The sequence below is a fragment of the Cygnus atratus genome, chromosome 2 (assembly GCF_013377495.2).
Source record: "Cygnus atratus isolate AKBS03 ecotype Queensland, Australia chromosome 2, CAtr_DNAZoo_HiC_assembly, whole genome shotgun sequence".
NCBI classification, from domain to species: domain Eukaryota; kingdom Metazoa; phylum Chordata; class Aves; order Anseriformes; family Anatidae; genus Cygnus; species Cygnus atratus.
The window spans coordinates 28,725,286-28,751,503 of record NC_066363.1 but is presented as its reverse complement, the minus strand read 5'-3'; the positions used below and the strand labels follow the sequence as shown (position 1 = coordinate 28,751,503).

At 34.5% G+C, this 26,218-nt stretch overlaps 2 protein-coding genes across 3 annotated transcripts in view; both read right to left on the bottom strand.

Annotated features, from left to right (window-relative positions):
• The window catches only part of TMEM106B (transmembrane protein 106B), a 1,075,577-nt gene that overhangs the window by 516,312 nt on the left and 533,047 nt on the right, over positions 1-26,218 (bottom strand). The gene's annotated exons all lie outside the window — the stretch shown is intronic.
• PHF14 (PHD finger protein 14) overlaps positions 1-26,218 on the bottom strand; it is a 164,408-nt gene that overhangs the window by 100,121 nt on the left and 38,069 nt on the right. Inside the window, 5 exon segments of the mRNA XM_035545388.2 lie at positions 11,519-11,687; positions 21,504-21,635; positions 23,038-23,141; positions 24,679-24,774; positions 26,002-26,108. Coding sequence (XP_035401281.1) covers positions 11,519-11,687; positions 21,504-21,635; positions 23,038-23,141; positions 24,679-24,774; positions 26,002-26,108 — 608 coding nt within the window.

Below are 26,218 nucleotides of genomic sequence, written 5' to 3'. Positions count from 1 at the left end.
TTGTTTGACATCACTAGAAAGCAAACATTAAAATCAACATCTTTGATGTACACATTTGTAAGGTATTCTGTGTGTTTTTAAAGTAACAAATTTTTACATTTATGTTTGTCCAAAATAATTTTCACGCTTAAACGCATTTGCAATGCTGAGTTCTGCTGAGAATCATTATACGATTGCCAGCACTCACAATGAAAAATAACATCAAATTCACAACTGAGAATGAAATCTTCTGTGATTTCCAATAGTAGCCTTTGAGTAATTAGGCATTTGTAATTTTACATTTATTTTCACTAAAGTTACCTTACAGGTTCACAGAAAAGAATTAGATAAACCTGGATTTCTTTGCCTAGTATTTTTCATTATTGTTTTTGCCATGAAATTTCTATATTTGCCTTTTGAAATACTTTGAATAATTTCTGTTACTAATGGGCAGAATCAGATATTATACGCATCTGCATATACTTGCCACAGACAACTTAAAATTTAACATGTCTTATAAAATAAAAGCTTAAAGCGTTATAGATGTCCAATGCTAAATATTACATTTATGATAAACTTGCTCATATTCAGAACTTATTTGGAGACAGAAATGGTAATCCACTATAAGATGCCTACAAATGCAGTGATTTTTTTTTTAATCAAAACATCAGTTAACTTAATACTATAGATTCCTTCAATTTAGGACTTCTCTATATCAAAAAATTCTGGTTCAAAATATACAATAAAAATAATGTAATATTTTAAATAATGTAACAATTTAAATTTCTATACATAGACTTATATGGTTTCTTTAAAAAATTATTTCAAATGTTGACATTTCATGCCAGCTGATTAGCTGTCATTAGTTGTCAATCTCAACCCAGTTTCTGTTCTTGCACAGTTCTGGAATTCACTAAAAATGGACTCAAACAGGAGAGATGCTTGTACTCTTGACACTTCCCTGCTATTTACAGGAAGACTGCAGCCACTGAGCTCTAGATCCCACTGCATCAACGAAATCACCACGCAGGCACTTCCATTCTCACACTACACAAGCAGCTTAAGATTTCTGTTGGCCCCCAAGCTAAATGCCTACAACTAAAGCACTAACTAGGCACTGATCCTACCTGACTTCAACCCCCTCAGAAAATCAGATAACCTTATTCCGAAGACTTAATCACAACACAGGAGGAAGACATTATTTTTCATTTCATATCCTTTCACAGTTAGCACTCCTAAATAAACATATTAGTAAATAAATAATATAAAAATAATTTTAATAATAATAATAGAGCTGTCAAACTAGTCAAATCTGACTTCTAACGCTATGACATGTTGTTTCTCTACCTCCCCTTCCCTAGGGATTCCTTAACTTCTCCTTCCTTACCACATCCATTCCACGTCTCCCACAACAGCCCCAACTTCCCCCTACATCCCCCAGTGAAGGTGAGGACGTGCTACAAGTCCTACCCCACACACATTCTGACTGGACAGCAAGAGACGAAATGCAAAGGATAACCGAGCTCTTAACTAAAACCTCTTCTTCACTGTGGGATAGTACTGACCTATCCCATCCAGCTCCTCTGAGAGACATCCAGAAACTTTATTACCTTCAGCACATACACCTCTCTTATCAAATCTTGCCTTAACTGGTCAACGTGTTCCTAGAGGCAAAATTATTACAAAGACAGGTAACTGCTTAACTTAATTTCCTTAGAAAACCAAATGGAAAGCTATTCACTTTTAAAATTTAGGAACAGTCAAAACATCTACTTGCTGTGTCACAAAGAACATACATTGAACAAAAATGAAAGAGAAATAAAATGTCTTATTTAATTAGCAATACACCCCAGAACAATCTGAGCAAGGATCAAGGAATTAAGATGCAAGTATAAAATCAAAGTTTTTTTTTTTTTTTTTGAAGTAGGAAAAAAAGTCAGATGAAGAATTTTAAAATAAGTTAAATATAGATGAAATTCTTCCTATTAGTCATTTTTAGTGTAAGATTTTGGGAACGCAAAAAACAAATGAAACAAACGTAACTGTACCTCAGCAAAGCAACTTCTAATTAAAGCTCTTAAATTCCAATCAGATGATGTTCCTCAGGTAAAGAGGCTGAGCTATTTGGTTCAATGAAATCATCTACTGGAAAGCGAGCTATCCTTCTTTTATCCTTCTTTACCAGTGTTTAGCCTTTACAGCAATCTTAATGCGCTCTCTCAGAAACAGCAACGGTCTGGAGAGATGAAACCCAAACATCAAAAACATCACTTTTGTTTTTTTTACTTCAAAGCCTGTCACATACAGAAGCCCAAGAAACATCTCACAGCAAGGCATAGACAGACCACTCTTCTGAGTTATTTAATTAATTTCTGACTTTGCATTCTAAATGCAGGGGAGACAAAACAACTGCCTCTTGCCTCTCCAATTTCTTAAAAATTCACACAAAACATTACAAGACTACCTACAAGGAAAAAGGGGTTGACACCACGTGCAAATAGCTATCATGCTAGAAAAGAAAGAAAAGTAGAACAAACAGCATTTATTTGCCCCTCTCTAATCTAATTTGTAATGATCTAGGCTGACAGTTACTAAAATATGCAGTAAAATATATAGGATTTTAATAATATAATAAAACACAGGTGTAGAATGATAGGAATTGCCTCTAAAAAAAATGATGAAATTAGGAGAACTAGAGCATATACTACCATAGGCAAAGGAAAGAAGGATACAAAATGGGTTTCGTTCAGCCATCATGTTTTGTGTCACAAACACATCCATCTGTTGTATGCAGCAGCCTACTGTTGCGGTTTGGAACTCACACATCAGCTTAGGAAATTTAAAAAAGGACATAAATGGCTATATATATAAAAACAGAATACTGCCATACTAAATGAATACTGAATGATGGAGGACAAATGATCCAACATGCTGTGGACCAGATGTGTGAGTGATTTAGAATTGGGGGACATGTTTAGAATGTATTAAATGGGACAAGAAATCGGTAGAGGACCAGGAGTAATGTGGTTTCAATCCATGGAAGGAAGTATTGTACTGAAAACACAAAATCAGACAGTTAAAAGAAGTGTCCATAATGGAATGACAAATGTTAAGGGAAAATGTGATCAACAACAGGATCAGATTTTCACGCCAAAAGAACACAAAGTTTCAGGGAAGACTTAACTGGGCATCTCCATTCTGGACTTAAAAAAGCTAGAAATGAATGGCTAAATTTCACATTCAAATAAGGCCCTTAGTTTATAAGCAACTCAGTAGCAACATGACAATGATACAAAACATACAAAACAAGAAGATTAAGTAATGCATTGACTGCACAATTTTGAATATTCTCAGAAAAATAAATTCAATACATGAAACAAATAAAAGACATTCATAAGGTTCAAGGATGCAGGTTTCTGTTCTGGATTCAGGATTCTAGGGTTCTGTTCCGTGGTGCACACATGACCCAAAACCACCATGGCTGTCAGAAAACTGCATCATTATCCCTCACTCCTTTGTCTGTAAGACAAATGCTTTAAAAGCCAGCTCATCCAAGACCAGCAGCAGAAGGGAAAATGTTCTCCCAGAGCAGTTCTGCTTTGTCAGCTCTCCGTCGAAGAGAAGGAAAACAACAGGATTCAGAACTGTCCAAAAGGGGGAAGGCAATTCCCAACAATCACAAATAAGTGCTCTTGTTAAATATTGAAATTCACTGAAATGCACATGGAGGATAAAAATTTATACTGCCACTTCTTCCTCTACACAAGGATATAAATATTAGAATGCTATGGAATCATTCCAAATAAAAAGTCCATGGCAAGGAGTCACTTCATTACTATAAAACAGAAGATGATATGAAACAAGCTGAGTAGAACACTAAAACAAAACATTTTAAACTCTCTATTGACTAGTTAGCTAATAACAAAGCATGGTAATACTGGGTCTCTTTATCTTCGAGGTTTTGATTTGGAAATCATATATACAAGCCTCCAAAGATTACGTAAAACAAACTTATTGAAATATGTGCACAGGGCTGTTAATAAGCATAGTATATTTGGATGTATCACTGATCATTGATGATGCTTCAATGAGTAGTAGCACTTTATCAAATGCACTGCACTAAAATGATTAGCAAACAGTGCTGAGTTTTATGAACTCTGTGACTACATTTTCAGAACTAAGAACTGGGAAAACTTCCAATACTTCCCAAAAGAAGTAACTTGATAAAATGACTATTAACTATCAAGAATGTGAATAAAGCATACTAGAGGTTTTCAAAAGCTTGAGGAAAAAACAGGTTGGAACTGCACAGCTTATGTCATCTCTCTCCTGCTAAACACAAATCATGATCATGTTTGCCAAGATAACAATTTTTAATCCATAAAGTCACCCAATCTTCTTTAAGAGTTCAATGTTTAAAATATCCTTTGCCAATGGAAAAGTTACAATCAAGACAGTTGCAGAAAAATCCATTTCTTTGTTTTGTTTAAAGGAAAAAAAATCTATTGATGGCATTACACAGGTATAAATTTTTTTTAAATAAAGGTACGGACAGATGATGTAGACACCAGATGGCACACTCGCTCAACACAGATCAAAGTGAATACCTTACATTTTGATGAGTACTGAAATGTACCATTTATCTCTGGAATAATTATTTAATTTTCCAGAAAGCTGGCAGTAGCAAAAAGGGAGCTGCCAGACAAAAAGAAATGGCAGTAAATCAAAATATGATTAAAAAGAGAAACAAGTCGACCATGAAGCTTAATTACAGAGACTTATACCCTCCACCCCTTTTCTTTTTTTTCAATTTTCATTCTTGTGGGAAAGCAAAAATTTTGCAACATTCCTGACTCTACGCTGTCAAGCTACACTATCAGTGTGAAACTGGTAATTAACTTCAAACTACGGTTTCTAAGAATTAAATATAAACAGAGAATTTGAGATTGACTTATATACCTTTTTATTTGGAGAACTGAAACAGTAGGCGAGGGCAAAAAAGCCTGAAAAAAAGATGCAAGTTTGCAGATGTTGCTAAAATAAGTGATGCTCTTCTAGAAAAATGAACTTAAATGCACTTACTTGCCGAATTGATAAATATGCTACTTATCTGTACTTACAGAGATTATCAATGTTTATATCATTCAAATATCATTTAGAATACATCCATCTCTTCAAGTTTTTGCTATAATAAAAAGAAGTGACCTATGTATTTTTTGTTGTTTTCTTAAAAATACAAAACAAAACCAAAAAACTCACCACCAATTCTTCCCCCACCCCAACTCTGACTACTCCAAATTCACTTCAAGCATTGTGGAAGAGCTGCATTTATCTTAGTTTCTTCCTTTCTAAAAGTGACCTCAAACTCAAATACTATCTAAGTAACAATCAAGTATCCATGTATTTGGCAGGCTAATAGACATAGTTTCTATGTGTTTGTATAGTTAGGTCATAGATTCACCTGAGCTTTTACATTTAGCATTGAGGGGAAAAAGGGTAATTAACAGCATTTTTTATTGTAAATACCTGGAGTTTCAGAAAGCTGAGGAAGTCCTGATTATTTTTCTAGACTACTAATGTTCAGTTGATTGCAATTTTTTTTTTTTTAAGTTGAATATGTCAAAAATAATGTTATCAGAGTTGCTTTAAAAGGTCTTACAGGTGCTCATTTAGAATTCTAATCAAATTTAAATGAGTTGACCAATCACTGACAATGTTAATTGATGATGACTGATAAATATAGATAAATATTTTAAAATTATTTGCTGTCTTGGAGCCCTGAACAATCAAACTGGAACTGATTTTCTGCTTTTCCTTCAGTAGCCATCCCTTATTCAAAACCTGTATCTATGACATCACATAATTAAGTTACACAATAGGTGTTTGGAAAGCACTTGCATGGAAATACTTCAATTAAATACAAGATAACAATCCTCTTTATCTTTTAATATACGTGGTAAGAAAAAGAAAATAATCACTCCCTTTTCCTATTTCAAACAAAATGAAGAAATATTAATTTATTCTAAATAACAATATTTATTTGTAAAACAAAAGCAAAATATACAACAATTCCCTTTGCTGAATACAGTTAGTAGGTGCTTTGTCAGTATTCTTTTTTCTTTTTTAAACTAATCTACTTAGACCATAGCCCCTCAGGCATGGATTTGTTTTCTTCCATGTTCTAAAGAACAAACAGCACACTGTTGGCAAATAAACTACTTTTTTCCCCCAAACACAGACTTTTCTTCTGCTTAACAGAAAAATCACTGTCTGTTGGCTTGGATTTTATACAATGTAATTACAGAAAAAAAAAAGTTAGCAGATAACTGAAAGTTTTTATGAAAATAAGTTTGGTATTAGAAGATCAGATGGTTTTATTTAAAGTCCTCAACTACTCGGTGCCCAAAATCCTTTACAAAAAGACCTCTTCCCTCTTATAACACCTCTTCCCTCTTATAACAGTTGGCAGATATTTCCTTTCCAATAAAAAGGAACCGAAGATGGAACTTCGACACACACAAATAAACGCAGTAAGAGTACCCCAGAATTACAAGAAAAATCATCCCCTATAACCTCACAGCACCCAGCTGCACAATCTTATTTTAGAAGACATGCATGCTTGCGACCTTTCTCACAGAAACTCCTTCACACCACCGGAGGACACTATATAAAGTAGGTAAAGCATACTTCATGAACCTTTGAAGTAAAGGAAGAAATGGTAGGTTCTGAGAGCTCATATTAAAACGTCTTCAGATTTTTAACCAGTATTTTTAAAAAGTGTTTAGACAGCTACTGAGTTATGCAAATTAGTTATTGCTTCTCTGAAATTAACTAGCACCAGCAATAATGATTTGTGAAGCTTACACAAGTATGAAATTGAAATTATAAAGACTATGGATTTTAAATACAGCTAGTGTGAGAAGTTATCCACTGAAATCCAGAAAGTCATTCAAAAGATTACCAAGGTTACTAAATATGGCTTGAATTGCATAAGCATAAACAATGCATTCAATTCTCGCCACAAATACAGATCTTTTACAATAAATTAAAGACCTAACATCTAGTCTATTCACATTCGTCATTTGTTTAGACCTTGACTCCAAGTAGAATTCTGATATATTTACCTTTGTGCATTTAGGCATAATCTTAAACAATCTTTTTAGCAAGGTTAAAGTCAGAAATGTGTTCTTGTAAACTTCAGTTATGCTTTCACGTACTATATGCTAGGCACCCTCTCCAAAACAATGCAGTCCAAACAGCTGCATTTTCATAGAATCACAGGATCATTAGGGTTGGAAAAGACCTCCAAGACCATCTGGCCCAACCATCCCCTACCACCACTATCACCCACTAAACCATGTCCCTAAGCACCATGTCCAACCTTTCCTTAAACACCCCCAGGGATGGTGACTCCACCACCTCCCTGGGCAACCCTTTCTAATGCTTGACCACTTTCTGAAACTATTTTCTCCCTGTTTTCTTGGTTTTTTTTGAAACTGTTTCTCTTCTTGATATATAAATATCCTTTGATATAAATACCCCAAAACATTTGAAAGCTAAGAAACTAAAGCACTAGAGAGCATTCACCGGGTTGTTTTAAAAAACTTTTACAGCACTGGGGCACAAAATACTGCCCTGACACAGAGAACTGTACAAGGGAGAAGCATGGTCCTGACTCTGAATACCTCGCTTTAGTCATACTTGTCTCTCACTTCCAAATTCTAGGGGGAAATGTAGTCTCCAATATCACTTAGAAGCTGTACACTCTCCAATTGCCACTGGTTTCTGGCCATCACTGTTCAGATTAGACTGAATTAAGATTTGAACAATGTAGTCCTAGTAGAAAACCTGAATTTTCATTGGGAGTCTCCACTTCCCCCTCAGTTGGTTGGAAAAGAAGTATTACTCACAGCTCTTCCCAGCCCAGCAATAAGTTATAAGCCAAGTTTTTGCACAAGCAGACTGAAGATATGAAGAAAAGGTACCTCGTTCAAAACAATGCACAGCACCCCATTCTAAAACTCTGCTAAAAGTATCCTGAAGCAGATGTAAGGCTAGGTAATTAAGAGATTTAAAATGAGCAAGCCCTGAAAAAAACTTAAGTTCACAGACAAAATGAAGGAGAAGAAACTGTTTGAGTTACAGAAGTTAAAACTAGATAGCCTATTAAATGTTTACAATAACACAAAAGAAAAGGAAACTAGTAGGTAGAAAAAAAGTGGAAAAACACATTTCTGCTTTTCTTTTTAAAACAATTTACCGCTGGAAAAGAAAATCCACAACATGATTGAATGCAGGAGCTTTGATGAATTACAAAAATAGAGAAAATATCTTTGCAGGATTCAAGTACACGGTCATAATTAGATTGGATGAGAAACAAAGGTATAATTATGAGTATTTCTAAAATGGTATCTTCATAGTCTGATGGAAATGAGGGAAAAAAACACTATGAATAAGGTAAAAAAATTTACATGAAAAAGTGTATATTGTATCATGTTTGAAATCAATGTTAATAAATATGAGCTGCAAGACAAACTAATAGCAAACTATTAATTCTGAAAGTACAAGTTAACATAGTGTTTTTGCATAGATAGCATACAGGCTTAGTTAAACATTTGTATTTGTATTAATTATGTAAAATTCTTAGATACCAGCTATTGTTGTCATCAGTAACACCTAATCCAACTTTATCAGGTTAAAGGCTTACCCACAATTTCTGTCTACAAATAAGAGTTAACTACGATGAACCACTACAGTGAGATCCAAACATGTAAAATGCATTCCATTCTCTTAGGTACATGGCAAAAGAAAAGAAAAAGAAAACCTTCTCAGTTGTATCAATTGAAGATAAATCTATGCAAAACAAATGGAAATTTACTTAAGATCAACAAATACACAATTCAACAGTCTTATAATTGCACTTGTTGATTGTAACTGTAAGCAAGGCTGATTACACTGTTAGGTAAGTGGGTTTGCCAATTTCTTGCAAAACAAAACTGAATTGAATAAAATATGTTCACGGGCACAAAGCACATAGTTAAGAGAGCACTGTGAAGTAACTGTTTTCAAATTATTCATTTTTTTCTTCCTTTTTTTAAATTATTTAGAATGATCTGCACAGTGAGTGCACAAAGGACAAGTTGATCATCACTGCTGAAATGCACCACAGAGATGTTCTCTCCATAATTGGAGACAACTAAACTTTATATGAGAAGTTGTCCGAAGGTCAGGGTTTTTTTTCCTCTCAAACACAGTCAGCCCCAGAGCTAATGAATTAAAAAAAGTCTTTCCTTTGTTCAGAACAAAGAAGGTGTTAGGGAATCTCACATAGCTACCAAGCATCTAGTAAGTCTTCAGAGGTTGGTACTTTTCATTTTGTTATACAGCCTAGGTGTACCAAGACCAAGAAGTAATAAAGCCTAGTTTAGAAAAAGAAAACAGCATGGTGTCACAGGTGTGAACCTCCTCTTCCATAGTTAAGTTGAAGACAGAGGGGAGTGGAGAAAAAAAAAAAACACCACCAATCATAGTCAGTGCTATAGGAAAGCTAAATGATCAGAGATAAAGAGGTTATCGGAGATAATTTTATAACCTGCTAACAGGACACCACAGGCATTATGTTGCAAATCTGGTTTTGTAGAAAAGCAAAGAGCTGAAGAGAACCTGAAAGACCCTAAAAATCCAAGCAGAGGAACAAAGCTTTTTTAGACCAGTAGCCATAACCCTTCCACTGTGTAATGCTGCATTTGCCAACATTTGTCCACTGAAAGTAAATTTAATCTCTACGTGATGTACCAACGTGTGTGTAGACAGATGCTCTACCAGGGGAAATGCTGGCTCACCAGTGCAGCACCAACGACACGTAACAGTGTAGCACTGAGGGGAATGCCTCAGAACAACCAGACAGCCTCCCCTCCATTTAGCACAGAAGAAAACTGGCAGGTATCACAGGAGCATCTTAAGAAAGGAACCTTGCCTTCTGTACTAATCCTTACATCACCTCTTTATTCTTACTATGAATGTCTTTCCTTCAATGCTTTTAGTTTTATTTCCCATAATGAATCCCTACCCCCTACCACTACATTAGGTGTAGAAAGGGGAGAGAGAAAGAAGGAAAAAAGGAGAAGAGATGAAGAGTTAAACAGCAATACCAAGTAAGTCTCTCTTCTGCATGAACACCAACATGTCCAGTCAGTTTAACCTACCCAGACAGCTGTAAGAACCTGTGCTTCCCCTCAACGAGAAAAAGGGGGGAAAGAGGGAGTTTCTCTCCTATAGGCTCTCAGTTATTCACAACATTTAATTTTGGATTACTCACACTCCTAATGCTTTGAGCTAAACTAACTGTTTTGGCTTGAACCATTCTTAAAGCTCTTTTCGGTCACACACCAGGACAAGGAAGCCACTAGGTAAATCAACGCTGCAGCCCAAACACTGCAAATATATTGAAATTTCTTTAAAATAAACATTTAAGGAAAATACCTGCTTAATCCCATCAGTGTATACACAGAAGAGGTAAGTATGGCCTATCTGCTAGTACAAGCATAAGAAGTTGGAAAAGGCTTCGGAGGAAAATGAAGTTCTCACCCATCTAATCAACTGCATGAGAGATGAAGTATGTCTAACCGTAACGTGAGTTCGTTTAGGCGTTTTCTAATACTGGGTAGTATTTTGGAAGACAAACCACAGTTTACATATAATTACTACAAATGATCAAAGGGTCGTGGGAACATTATTCATTTCTTAAACTGTACCGAAAAACCATTGATACATTCATGTATATTTTGTATGTGATGTGACACATCACACATGAAAAATCTTGTTTTATGAGTAGGAGAACAAAGTTTTTAAGCATTAGAGCACCAGAAAAACAATGGAACACAGATCGATAGAAAATTCTACTCTCAAATAAAAGAAAAAAAAAGCTAAATATTTGATTAGTACAAGAAGCAAGAGCTCTTCTAATAAAACATCACCACCACCCAAAAAAGAAAAAAGAAGGGGGCAAAACCCCCACACCACTATATACCAGAAAAATTGGAGAAAACATACGACTAGTAAGACTAGGAGGTAAAATAACAGGGTGTTATATCTGAAATCCTGAAATAACTCCTATATCCTGAAATAACGGGAGTCACAAAATGTGCGGTCATTTAGCAGGTTATTTGTACATAAGGAAATAAATTATTACCTTACAATTGTAACTGGCCATTCAATATACTTAAATCTGCATGTACCAGAACAAAGTGCCCATACCGTTATGGTGAAGAATAGCTGTAAACAATTAGTTTAATTGCAAAGTGAACTTTCCTTTTTTTTCTGCCATTAACAGAGGATTTAGTGACCCAGGTGAAAGGAAAAGCTTGCACAGCTCTTCAGTTCAGAACTATGTATCCCAGATCATTATTTACTTTAGCGAAATTGCATATTTAACACAAGTAATAAAACATTAAACGATTCAAAACGTCCAAAATTGAGTCATTTTAAACAAAACCACTATGAATACAAGCTGCATAACAATAACTCAACCATCATTTACCGTGTTCCTGATTGGAATTTTCTTCGGTTCTGGTGGCACATCCTGAGGAACAAATTTCACTGGCTCCTTAATCTGTCTCCGTGATCTTTTGGTCCCATCTGGTAAGGTTTCCATGGCAATATCAGCTTCCAAGTCACTGCTACCTGCCTGGTCACACTCTGAGCACTGCCTGCAAAGTGAAAGATTTCCTATTTAAAACTGCAGTCACAAAAGCACAAAAAGGAATGTTTCTGAAGCAGCAAAAAGAAGTGTTTGGGTTGGAAATAAATCAAATAAAGTCAGTAAACACAACAGTATCTAAAGGAATCTCCGAAATGATTAGACAACTATGCAGGAAAACAGCAAGACTTTTTCTGTTGCTGGGGGTTTTTTTTGCTGACAGTATTTAAACTTTGAAAACCAAGATTTTGAAAGTAGGATTTAATCTTCAAAAAAGATGCTTCCTATTTCACTATTCATATCCTACCATATCCCTTTTTTTAATGGTGTCCACTGATCTGTAATCTATTCATTATTGAAACTGCTGCTGCAGTTTAATCTTTATAATGACACACTGCTGAATTCACTCTGATGAGAGCGGTCTTTAGTAGCAGGGATTTAGAAGAAATGTATTATGAAAATCAGTTTTAAAATCTATTTCCTAAGGGAGATGGTTTTGAAACAAAAAAATAGTTGAGACAAAGATGTAGAACTTGTAGGTGTATATTACCAATCATTGAACATTGAGTTGAAAAAAAATGCCTGTTGAGTTTCTGAAAAAGCACAAAATCACAATCAGAGCTTCCAAAGTATACAGTCTCTAAGGGAAGGCTATTAACAACGTCCATGATAGAATTAACAAGATGGGAAATCATCAAGTTGTGTTCTCATTTGCAGAAAATACTCATCTTGTGCAAAGTCATAAATGCAGATGTTAACTAAAAACATCAATTATAAAAACTTAAAAATGATACCCACTGATAAAGACTGCATTTTTTCTCATATAAAATTTTCAGTTCAACAAACTATAAATACTTTCAAACAAATTCCAATTCATCACTGTTTTCATGTTTTTAAAATGTTCTTTTTTATAATCTCAACTAAAAAATAAAAATGTATGTTCTGCTATTAATTGGCATTAAAACAGACACATACATTAACCATTACCTAAATGAAGTTGCAAATTCTCTTTGGAAGGAGACAGATAAAATACATGTATTTGCTTATGTGTAGTTAAATGTTAATACATCCTGGAGACAAAACAGTGTGTGCCTCCCAGATCTAACCAAAAGCACAAAGTCATGTGCTTTGTGTATGAGCTGATTTCTTTTTATATATTTATATACATAAATTTTATATATATATATATATATATATATATATATATATATATATATAAAATATTCACCAGAAACACGTTTGCTCCTATGAGCTTCAGTAAGGGCTAACACAATATTAACTGATTTGATTTTAAAAACCTAATAGTCCTGATTTTATTTTGAAAAGGCATTGCTGACCAGACACATATTGCCCTTAATCCAAATTCCAACTCCTCTTCAACTCAACAGAAGAGAACCACAAATACAAGAGAAAACATATTTTAATCCTGTTTCCAACAAAGGCTTGTTCTGATGTATGATTCCATAAGTTCTTAAAATACCAACAGAAACAAAAGAAGTGAATTAGTGGTTATATTGCCTATTCCAATAGGAAACAAAGTTTAAGCTGTGTTTTGTTTTGTTGTCATTGTTCTTTATAAAAAAAAAACAACATTACCACCACCCACACACAACCACAGAGCTTTCCATGCTTTTCCAATTTTTCTAATTTTCCCAAATTCATCCAAGCAGTATAGTCTCAGACCTCTTCTGGCTCTACCTGCAGATAATGGCAGTTGTCGGGGCCCACCAGACAGGCCGGTGGCTGACAATGAAAATCCAGGGGATCCAATTCCAGATTGAGTAACTGTTATCAGTGTGACCTTGGCTAAGTCGACACCTCTCCACTTTAATTTCTCCATATGTAAAAGTAAGATAATTGTTGGTGTGTTATAACGTTACGAAGATTAATCACTTCTTATCTCTAAAGCACTTGAGCCCACTGCAAATAAGACACGGCAGTGCTGGTGGTATTTGCTGATCTAGAAAAGCAGAAGTACTACGAGGCAGACTGCAGAGAAGATAACATTGTATTGGGACTTCATCAGTAGCCAGAACACAAGGAAGTCAGTTTATACAGCTTTTATACTTTAAAAACAGTTCGGTGCCAGCATTCAAGTGTATAACATACAATTAGTATTCTTCCTCCTCTTTACAGACCTCTGTTCTCTATGCACACCGCGCTGTTAACGTTTCTAGGCCTCCTTGGTATGCTAATATTAAGTCTAATAAAAATACTGAGAAAAAGCTAGTAAAAATAAAACCAATAATAAATTATAAGGTAGAATAACTTTTCCAAAATGCTACTTTTTCGAGTTACATATTTACAGAAATGTGTGTGGATAAACATACACAAATACATATACACACAAACTTAAACAACTAAACAAAAGCTCACAGACCTAAGTATTACTAGCTTCTATTACTATAAGTTTATAGAAGAAAGCTCTCTAGTGATCTAAGGGGAGAAAAAAAGCTTTAGAGATAACAGTATTCCCTCTTTTTTTTTTTCTTTGCTTACGCTTAGCTAGAGGTTACTTTGTGTAGTTTTGTTTAGTTGCATATGTCCCATTGCATTCAAGTAGTCTGAGTCAAAACTCCAAGGAGCGTTTCTGTTTAAGTGTCACAGACCATGGCCTTTCATAATAGTGCAGCATCGGTCACATCATTAATTCTCCAATGGAGAGCAGACCTAAAGTATTTATACTATGATCTGCTTATGCAGATGTAAAAAATAGCCGCAAAAGTGTTCCCAGAACACTGCGATGAGCAACTCTGATGAAAAGTTTCTTCCCTACTATTATTATGGTAAAAATATGTACTATATATAAATTAAAAATAAGCAACCTACAATTAAAGTGCTGCATAACAATGAAGTTTCTGTAAAACAAAGAAATAGTGGTATGAGCTTACAAAAACGTTTGGAGCTGGGAACCCCATCTGTTGGATCTGCCACCCTGCACCTAGGATTTAAAGCATTCCCACTCTTTAGTTCTGCACTGCTGAAAGAGAAAGATACATTTTTCTCTTACATAAACTCAGGCAGTTGTACAGAAAGCTACGGAGACCTGTAAAGGACTTCAGTTTCACTAGTGCACCATTTAAACATAAATAAATAAATTACTGTAATTTTTATGTTAGACAGGAAAAGAAACATTTCATCCAGGAGGGAAGATGCTGCCTGCAAGTTTCTGAAATTCCAATTCTATGCCCAAGCTTGCTCTGCAAACAGGTCATGTAACTGTCACAGCAATCAAATTCAGAAAATAGCAAGATCTACAAAAAAGAAAGCTGCAAAACCACAGTATATTGTGGGAGAGGGGAGTAAATACAGAGAATAAAACCTTACAAATACACCAAAGATGAGGTAAAAAAAAAAAAAAAAAGCTACAAACATGAACTTACAAGGAACCTCTTGATTTACTGGAATAGTCTCTACTATCACAGGCAACCACATCTAATCAACCCTTTTATAGAGCAGTCAAGCTTCAGCTATAGAGTCGTTTGATTGTTAGCTCCCACAGGACCCACAGAAAACCTATTACAGAAATTCACTCCTCTGACTTGGAAACAATCTCCTAACTTTCAGCTCCTATTATGGTTTATTTCAACCTGGTTCTTGAATTTAAAGTACTCTTTTTCCCCTTCTGCTGTTTAATTTCAATATATTTATAGAAAGCAGACACAGGACTCCTACTCCTTCTCTGGCAATGCTCACGTTCATTTTAGTTCATCTCTTCAAGGACAAGCAATGAATAGAGAAACCTATCACAACAGGTCATTTTTCCATCTGTTCAGACAATCTATGACTACATCTTGATCAGTAAGCATTGCCATGCAGCACCAGTAATTTAATAGGAAAAACGGTGCTGAAGATTCAATTTCTGTACACAAATTTTGGTTTGCTTTTACTCTGGATTTGCATAATCCAGCCTCAGAGAAAGTCAATAATTGAATGTGATCTTCTGGACTCACCTGAAAGGAATGCTGTTACCATGTTCCATGGTCCACAATGTGAACCAAAAAGCAGTGAGTGTGAACAGGAGGAGATTTACTCCAAACACACACTCCTGGTCCAGATTAAAATGTTAAAATAGATTTGCCCCTTGTGGAAAATGGGAGACCATTAACTGAATGTAATGTTTTGGACACATTACCAATGTCTTGCACAAGAGCAATATAGCATTGCTTAATAGCTTTTCCTATGCTTCAGATGTAGGTTAAAAAAAAAAAAAAACAGTATGAAAAAGGTAAAAACCTTTGCATTATTGGATATCAAGTAAACATGGCAACATAGACCTGACAGCAAAAAGAAACATTTTCAACAAGAAAAGTCTACTCAACAGAAGCACCACCGTAGACTTTACTTAAATGATCAGTAAGTCATCATTCAGGGAGCTTTCATGTTAATCATAATGCTTCTTTCTTGCTTCCATTTATTTGAAAATATCTAAAGAAAGAAAAAGTCTTCTGCTTTTGAAAAACCAGATTGAAATGAAGGCACTGCAACACCTCTTTGGTCCAATGAGAAATGGTATTACCCAAATCTTCAGACTTATCCATCTATCTAGTTGCGTATTTGTCATACAAAAAAATAAATCCCTTCATCAAGGATAATGCTACCATGGTACTACTGTAACAACCATAACTCTGCGCTATGTGATTCAGATACTGCATGTTACTTTTTACACCACAAAGCATTCTGAGACTCACATTCAAACTCGGTTTCTCTAACATGAACCCTTATGAAGAAAAATCAGTGGAAAAGACACCTAACAGGTTTTAACAACTACTAAAAGCAGGTAAAGATCCACGTCTGATAACCAATGATGTGTCTGCTAAAAACTACTGGAAATGTTTGATCCATGAAGAAGCCTCAATAACGATTAAAAACTTTTTTAATTATAGAGAAGGCCTTTGATCAAGCACTAACAATAAACTGCAGAAGAAAAGTAGCAGCATGTTTTTATCATTATGTTTTCAATCTAACACCTACCTACTACTTAGTATAAAGACCTGTGGTACGAGAAACACCTCCCCATCTCACAGAGTAAATGGATCTTCTGAACTCACTAGCAAAAGACAGGAGTAGCAAATGAACAGGAGCACACATTATTAGTTTTCAAAGATTATTAATGGTCCAAGCTAACACTGAAACACTGCTTTTTGTGTACCTGCAAGATGCAAATGCTTCTTCGTTGTCTAAATAACCAGTAGTGAATTTATTTTTGAGCATGGGTAGCTTCAAGAAATGTGTGAACCTAAAATGTGGCTTTACTTTGGTAGGTGCTCAAAGACCAAAGAATGTTTTCTACTTATGAAGTTTTATAAAACAATTGCACAAAAATAGATTTTAACCTAGAAATTTATGAATTTATGAAGTAAAGACCTACACTGATCATACAAGTAGGAGAGGGACAATTTGGATTTATTAATTTATTATTTAGGTGATGTAGAAATCAAAACAGAAGGGAGATAACCTTGTTACTTCCCCAGAAAAATTAGTGCAAACAATGGCATTACCATGCTTCCTTGTGCTACAGCTTTATATACATCAAAAAATCTAAATGTGCTTTACCTAATGACGGGACTGGCACATAGCAATTTGTGAAATTATGAGAAAAGCTGAAGAAAATTGAACACCATCCCTTTATAAATGAAATGTCACAAAGTTGAAGATCACACAAATAGACCTCAAATCCAACACACTGGTAAGCTTTATACAAACCTGGTTTTAATTTTAATAGTGAAGCAAAAAAACCCAACTTTGCTATATTAGAGAGAAAAACAGACAAAACATATGAAAATATTTCATTTAATAGATAACATTACTATAAATATTATGAAAAAATGAGGTCTTGTTCTAATACCACATTATAGAACAATTAGACTGCCAATTAGACTGCCTTAACTGCCCTATGCTACATACTTTCAGAGTGGCTTATAAAATGAAAATACAAAAGTCAAAAATTCAATCCTCAGTCTGAACAAGATAGCCATTCTTATAGTCACAACTGGCCAACAGACAGAGGATTTGGAAGAAATTAATATCCTCAGCACCCAGTGTTTAATGTGAAAAGGGTAAATTTCAATTCTCTGTGCTTGAGGAACAGCACTCAGTATGCTTTAAGAAAACAGTTCTGCCCACACTTTAAAAGGGAAAACTGTTCAGTTATAAGATAGATTTTTTAATTAGGAGAAAACAGCTCTAGTAGACATATGCTGTGATAAATCACCTCATCAAATTTTAGCAAAGAATTAAACCACTCTGAACTTGAGAAACACGGACCATAGTTTTCAGATGACAGCTATGCTCTGGAAATTTGAACAAATAACGTGTGTTGACTGGTATACTGGAAGAGAAGAAAAAAAGCGTACTGCTTTATTCTGGAGATAAAAAGACAGTATATACGAGCCAAAAACAATTTTTCAAAGAGCTTCAAACAATACCTGCCAGGGAGTAATGCTACTGAAAATTTGCCATCTGCAACCACCCAAACATCCTTCAATTAGGGCAAGTGAAAAAATCCAAAATTTTAGATATGTAATATGCAATATTGCATTGCACATGTGCTTATATTTAAGTGACTGATTTTATATCATTATCTAATGACTCCAGATAAAAAAAACTGTCTGGCTCTGTACTGAATGAGTGGTCTCAGGAGTATAATGAACAGAATGATACGGAATGAGTGTTCATGGGGCTGCTGGTCAGGGACTCCAGAGGATTCATTCTGTCCTCTGGCCAAAACAAATCCCCGCAGCAATGTTACCACCAAAATATTTTGGCCTTCAGGAACAAAAATAAAAAACATCAAGCCTCACATGATTATTTTTTGGTTGATCTCAGTCCCTGGCATTTCATATGCTATCTCAGGTTATCACCGTTTTTCAAAGATCTGATTTCAATAGGAAGTACTCGTCTCTGTTGGTAGTTGACAAGTATTTTCTTAATAAAAATGCCAGTATTTCACAATCTGATTTTGTTTTTTTTTTGTATTGTCTTTCAGCACCTGTATTGTCTTTGTACTGGTTCAGGTTATTCTCTACCAGGAAAATACATAGTCTCACTCTACCTAGCATGGGCGGGGGCATAAAAACGCACACACTGTTAGAGAGAATGACAAGGCTTATTTTTACGATAATGCAGGATTCAAATGAATATTCTAGTATTTAATCAACAGCATTTCTAAGAAACCAAAGATCTCTGAATTTGTAAATAAAAGTATGCCCCAGCATTTACTCTAAGACTACAACTGCTTGTCTACTTTGAAAGTATCACATCAGAACAGATAAAAATCATGTTTTAACATTATATTACTTAAAGTAATTACGTTATGCTCTTCCATTTGAAATAAGGACAAGCTTTGAACTTACTATGTTAAAAACAATTCATTTCTAAAATGTTCAAGATGTTACCCTGCAGAAAACTGTCAGGCCTCTTAACTGGGGAAATTCTTAGTGTTAAGCACTTGGAACCCGTTTCTAATAAGTTTTGAGGCACTGTTACTCACCAGGTAAATTTTTACTATGATTTTGCTAAATCTATCACCACCACCTCCTTTTAATGTTTACAAATACTCTGATAAGTAATGTGTGCTTTAATAAGTTAACATTTAAATATAACATTTTTTTTACCATTACATTTAATAGTGGATTTATTTTGTAAACTGCAATGTAAATTCCTATTTAGCAATGAGCATGAAATGGACAAAAGAAAGAACAATTAGCTAATCCACACAGCACCACACACATAAGCTGAATCATTTAGCATCCTCAAAAATCGTATGAAACTCTAAGCATATGGCATAAACTCATGCTAAACTAACCAAAGTTTAAATGAATATGTAGTAATAAAGCATGTGACAGCTGATTAGTTGTCAAACTTCCTGTAAATGCTTAAGTTAGTAATTATGAGTAAATGATTACCAGTGATGATGTAATGACAAACAAAATATAATATGATGTAATGATAACATGATATAATGTAAAACAAAAATTGAGAAAATCATTTTTAACTGTTTCCTGCTTACTGTTTTAAAAGAGGATTACAGTCAACACTTTTAACCACTTTGAATAAAATATTTCAACCTGCCTAATGTTTCAAGGAGTTTCCCACAATACCCTTTTTCTTACTTCATCTTTTTGCTTAAGTGCCCATTATATCCTATATAAATATATGAAAAGTACATGCCCCCTGTATAAAAAAAAAAAAAAAATCCCTTTTCTTCATGGCTTAATCAAAAGATCAGAAATACATTCACAACAGCAGGACGGAAAAACCTGCTGAACTCAAACTTAATTTAAGGGTCCATTCGATATGCTCTCTACTGATCCTGAAAAAGAACGCATAAAGGCATGTAAATGATGAAAAGAATGCAATCAATACAGATCAATTTGACTGCTATAATCTCAGACTCCAGAATATGTCTTAGCTAATTAGATGTAAAAGCTAAGTTTGCGATCTAAGATATAACTGAAGCATAAAATTCACAACAAAGATATGTCAGAACTTTGAAATAAAAGCATTTACCACCTGTCCTATTCTGCCTTTAACACCTATTGAGAATTGTAGTTTTACATCTTTTGGATTGATGGCTTTTAGTGAGCCTTTTCAACTTGGTTAAAAAGCAGAAAAAAATCAAGAACAGCCTGTGCAAATGAAGAGGTTACATAAAAAAAAAAAACCTTCCACGTAACAAACCTGCTTGGTAAATTTGATCAAAGGGATAAGAATGTCCTTGAAATAATCAGAAGTCCAGAATCACAGACTACATTAAATAATCTAAGGAAAATTACATTCAAAAGTATATTAGCGATGGTGAAAATCTTTTCAATTTTTAAAGGAAATCTCAATTTACTAAATTTACTGGGATAAATTCAGGTTTTCTCAATTTACAATTAAAAAAAATCAATCATCACATTTATCCAAAAAGACTACTTAAGTTTTATGTTTTATGTTTTAAGTTTAAGTTTTATGGAAAAAATTAAGTGATATATGGAGAAAAACAGAAGTACAGTTTTCTTGATTAAAACACTTTTACTGTATTTTTAGAAGGAATTCTTATAATATTCTGAATTGGTTTCTTAATGTTCAGCCAAGGTGGTGACAATTCCTGGAGATGCTGTATACTAACTTCTTGCCAGACAAAAACTGCTTCTAAGGAACTAATTCTAGCACATTTCAGAGCAGTTTAGAAACCTGCAGAACACAGCAGCACACTAATTTTATGACAGTTTAGAAATCAGCACCTCTACACATCACCAGTTCTCCATTGTATCACTTAGCTTTTTACACTCCACTGCCAGAAAAAGAATTTTAATTCATGGAAATGTAACTGTATTAAGTACAATTACACATAACGCTTTTGCCATTGCAGAAGACAGAAGTAAACCAGAGTGATTTCCTATATTGCAATACAATGATCTAGTAACTAACAAGTGTGTTTTTAATTACGTACAAGTATTTTCTTAAAGACCTGGACAGAAGAGTTGTATATCTGGGCCCTAAGATAAACAGAAGACCATGCCTTTCATTTCCAGAAGTACAATTAAACCTATGGTTTCCTGCCATTACTACACAGCCTTGTTAATAATTGCAGATAAACTCAAAAGCTAAGTGAATTAAAGCTATAATCTATTCGTATAAAGTGGCTAATGAGAAATCTTTACTACACAACTTTTCACCTTCAAACATCAGTACTGAAAATAAAATAACTCACTTCAGAGTGAGTATCGCTTCAGTATCAGCAATGTCTAAAACACTTAGAATTTGCACATCTGTTCATGCTTATTTCCTACTTTAAGTACAGAGATAGCGCAAGATAAAACATCAATTGCATTCTTACCAGTAACTGTTCTTAGTCTTCCTTGGCATCCTTGTAAGAGGTGGATCCAGACAACCAAGATGATAATGTAGTTTGCAAGTATCACACAGTAACAGTAGATGTTGGTCATGGTTCTTCTTGCAAATTCCACAACTTTTAATGTAGGCAGTGGAAAAGCATTATAATTACATTTGAAGTTACAAAAAATAAACAATACATCCCAGCACATGCCCCAGCCTCGATATAAATACGTAGCAACTAATTTAGCATAAGCGCATAATTACTTTTTAAGGAGTTTGTATGTATACACATTAGAACATAAAAGACACTTAATATAGTTAAAGACACCTTCAAACTAATTTTTGAGAACTTCTGACCAATAATTACTTGATACTTTGACAAAACATACCAGTGACAAATGGAAAAAAAAAAATTACCTTTACCATTCAAACACTTCAATAGAAAAATGATATTGCTACTATCAGTCTTAGCAATCATACTTATTTCAATAAAGCAAATGCCCCTGAAACAGGTCTGCACTGTTACTACACTGGGCAATATATCAACTCATAAGAATTTTTTTTTTAATTATTATTTTACCGGAATTAACAGTTTAGTTATTTCAAAAAGATCAGATGTTCATTGATCCCATTATAAAATGGGAGGAGCTAAATGACTGGATTTGAATGCAACAGAGCTAGTAAAGTATGACTCCTGTTATTTGTCTATATGTATAAATTGCCAAATCATCAGCTCACTCTCATATTTTCAGTCTCTACCACTCAGAGCACTAGAGTCAAGTTTTGTTTATGTAAGCCACCTCCTTTTTTTTATCCTGCTAGCTGGGCAAGATACTGCCCATTTGCTGTGGCTAGAGGCCTGGCTACTACCCTATCGATAAGCCAAAGACTGCCACTTCTCAGCTGGCGGCAAGAGAAATAGATTCAAGAGCACAGTCGTGCTCTGGGACCCTGGTATAGGGTCCACTGTTATGCTTAGTTAAAATCCAGTCAATAGCTTCATAACATACAGAAGGGAGAAGCAATAACAGAGTAAGTGAATACATTTTATTTTCTTGGGGAAAAAAAAAATGGAAGTAGGGAAACTTAAAACACAAGATTTCCCAAAGCATTTGACAACCAGTGAACAAAAAGTAAATATTCTTATCTGACAGGTGCTTTATGCACTCAGCCACTGTGACTAAACAGCAGCAGCACTGTTTGCAAAATCAACACAGATGATTACGTCCAAAAACACCAGGCGACCAGTTAAAATTTTTCATATCACAGTGACAAGACTTCTATTTCAGCTGTAAAGAGGTACCTTTGTTCTTATAAAGCACTGCTATCAAGTTAGCAAAAAAAAAACAACACCTCACTGATGTGTACTAAGGTGAATAATTGACTATTTCTTAAATTAGCCTTTAGAAGTAAAACATAAGACAACTCTGAAGCATTTTGTTAATCAAAATTGAAACAAACAATTTTCTCAATACTTTTTTGAAATTGCAACTTAATAAATATTTTATCTATTTTGTCAAGACTTCATTACTTGCCTATAAAGTACAGCTGGGAGCGTAGATGTCTTTTGTGTTCCTCCTTCCTTTTTACTTGGTTTTCTTTCCTTAGGAGCACGTAAAATTGCAGGTATGTTCAATTTCTATTGGATTTGAACAAATGCAGTACACATGAGTCTTGGGACTTTTAGAGAATAGCATTCCAATCTCAGTGTATGGAGGACAGGACTCAAATTGATGGCTTAGCCAGCTATTTTACAGACAAAAGCCACTACAGATATTTATATCACAAGATCAAATTAGGGTAATATTATAATCATTTCTCAGTTAAATAAATAACACGTTGAAATACTAGCATTTACAAATCATTTTCAAGCTTTAAAATAAAGGGATGGACAAATTTACATTTGTCTGGAAAGTGGAAATAAGAAAAGCAGAATTCACAAAACTGACAGAAGAATGCTGAGGCAGTTTGTTTTTCCCCCAACATCCCTACTACATTGGTGCTCGATAGGTTAATTAGAAAAATTATCTTATTGGACCAAGCCTTCCACAAAGCAGACGAGATTCTCTTTGGATTTCTACTAATCTGCAGTATGCTAGCTTCCCAGACAGCTACCATCTATCAAAGTCATTTCTCGGCAGCCCCGTGGGCCTGCATCTGTTCAACCAACTGGAAAAAAAGCCATGCAAGCTGTGCAAATGAATTCTACTCTTTTTTTTTTTTTTTTTTTGGTAATATTTGTACCAGGAAATATATTTGTGAATACTTTTTTCAAAGCCATGTTAAAAAGGAGAAAAAAAATCTTGATCTAGGAGATGTGATGTACTATGTGAATAATTCTTCCTTCACAAGTAGAAAAGATAGGTTGACAAAAATCTAACCAGCACAACCAGAAAAACTAACATAGCATAAAAGAACTGTTATTGCATAGAAAGGTAAGCTTCATTTCCTGAACAGCAGTACAAACTCAGCAGTACCAAAAGGCATCACTAAATTATGACCCAATTGTATGACTGCATTTTCACGATGAACAGTTTCTTCCATCTTCTTTAAAATTCTAAGAGGAAATCATTTCAATCTCTCTCTGAGAGCTAAAATGTCCATTGCCATTTAATACCTTTGATATAAAACATATGAACACTGCAAGAATCCTCATTTCTCTCTTTTCTCCATGTGTATCAATGGGAACAAAGAGATAACCGCTGGCAACAGGAGGTAATCCAAATCTTCTCTTCTCCAAGATACTTAGATTCATTTGACCAAAATACTCCGCCCTATTCAGTTACAAAAAAATATCATACACATAGTGCCTCTTATATAAACCACCAAGTTACCATACAATTTGAAGCCTGCAGTAACTGAAGACAACATGGAGACAAAAATGGTAGGATTAACTTGTGCTTCACATTCGGCTTCATTACAAATGACAGGACAATCAATTATAGCAAATGAACGAATTTTGCAAACAAGATCGCTATTACAACAAAATTAAACTACAGATTTCCAGTAGGTGTTTTGCAGAAGTCTATATATTTCAATCAGGAAACATTATCCCCAGAGTGAAGCCTGAGTCTGATCACATCAATTTATTTGGCCACAAAAGTGACAGAAACAAAGAGACCCATTCTTGGAAAAAAAAGGTCCACCTATAACTATAAAAATAAAATAAAACCAACCTGTCCAATGATTCTACCCAGCAGAGCCCAAATGCCTTGCCCTTCATTTCGCAGTTTTCCATTCATATTTTGTAGCTCTTCCAAGGACTCACAAAGCTAAGCAGTTAAAGGAAAAAATCAACAGAAAAGAAAATCCATTAAGGTTTATTTAATAAAATTTATTCAACTTCTTACCTATCAAGGGTGCATTACTTTATTGTGGGATTGAAAAACAATGGAACTCATGTCAATATAGCTGAGATCAGTGCAATCAATCATTCAGCAGTTTAAGATGAAATCCTGGGCAGCTACTGACTTTGTAAAATGATCTGAAGCATTTCAGCATTAAAAATACAGTTCCATACAGACAATTAGAAAGCAAAACTAAAATACAGCAATGTCTCATGTGTGTTGTCCATGCCACTCAGGCAGCAAGACTGTAGCAAGTAACATATAAATGAATTAAAGATCTATATTGCCATATCAAAAAACTTTCACCCATTATAACAGAAATATAACTTAGTAAAGGATGCAAGCATAAACAAAGTGTTTTTTTTTGTTGTTGTTGTTTTTTCTTCTGGAAGCAATTGTTACTTACTGCACAGCACATACAACCTATTGATCTGGTTACAAACTGCCACTCCACAGTCTCCTTTGCCTTTAATCTCTTTGGGCACAAGGACCTGCTATGTCATTTATGTATGTTCTCATTTAATGCACATACATGACAGTTTAAGAGTGAATAGCAATACTATTATTTGTTATCACTAATCACCTACATCGGATAGGTTACTGAATTCAGCAAGAATTACAACATGTCACCTGTCACAAAAGATAAAGTATTTCTATGTTCCCTTTAAAGTATTTAAAGGTTAAAAAATATTTAATTAAAATGAAATTAAGACATTAAATGCTTTTTTATGCACAACTATTAATTTGGATTTTTGGGGTGGGGTACGGAGGTGGGGGGTGTGGGTATCACACTGCTTTCTCAATGTTTCAAATGAAATGCACATGAAGAATGAACACATGAAGGGCCTTAAGGCTCAGTTCAGTCATGAGAGGGCTCTGTCTGCAATTTGTCACTCGAGCTCTCTGTGGGGTCAGTCAAAGAACCAGTGCCCAGCCAATGTAGGACTTTTTAGAAGTTGACTCTGCTTGTACAGTGGGGAGGGGGACAGATAGCCACATTTTAAGAAGAAATAAATTTTTAACTATTATTTTCTTTAAAAATAGAAAGTTATGTATCTTTGTAAGTCATTTTGTTTGGAAAGTGGAATGCTATCAAAGTTTACAGCAGCAATATTAAAACAGTACAATGGTTTATTATCCTTTTTTCTTCACCTTATTATACTCCACATGAAGCTTTTCTTGCTCATTTTCTAATTTATCCTTGATATTCCTCTGCTCAGCCATATTCTCCTGGATTTGAATCATGCGCATATTTCTCTCTATTTAAAAGAAAATCTTATTATTTCCTAGGCGTGGCTATATTTTCAAGTTTTAAACACTAAAAAAAAGTAAAGCAATGAAAAGCATAAAACCATAACAGAAAAGCACA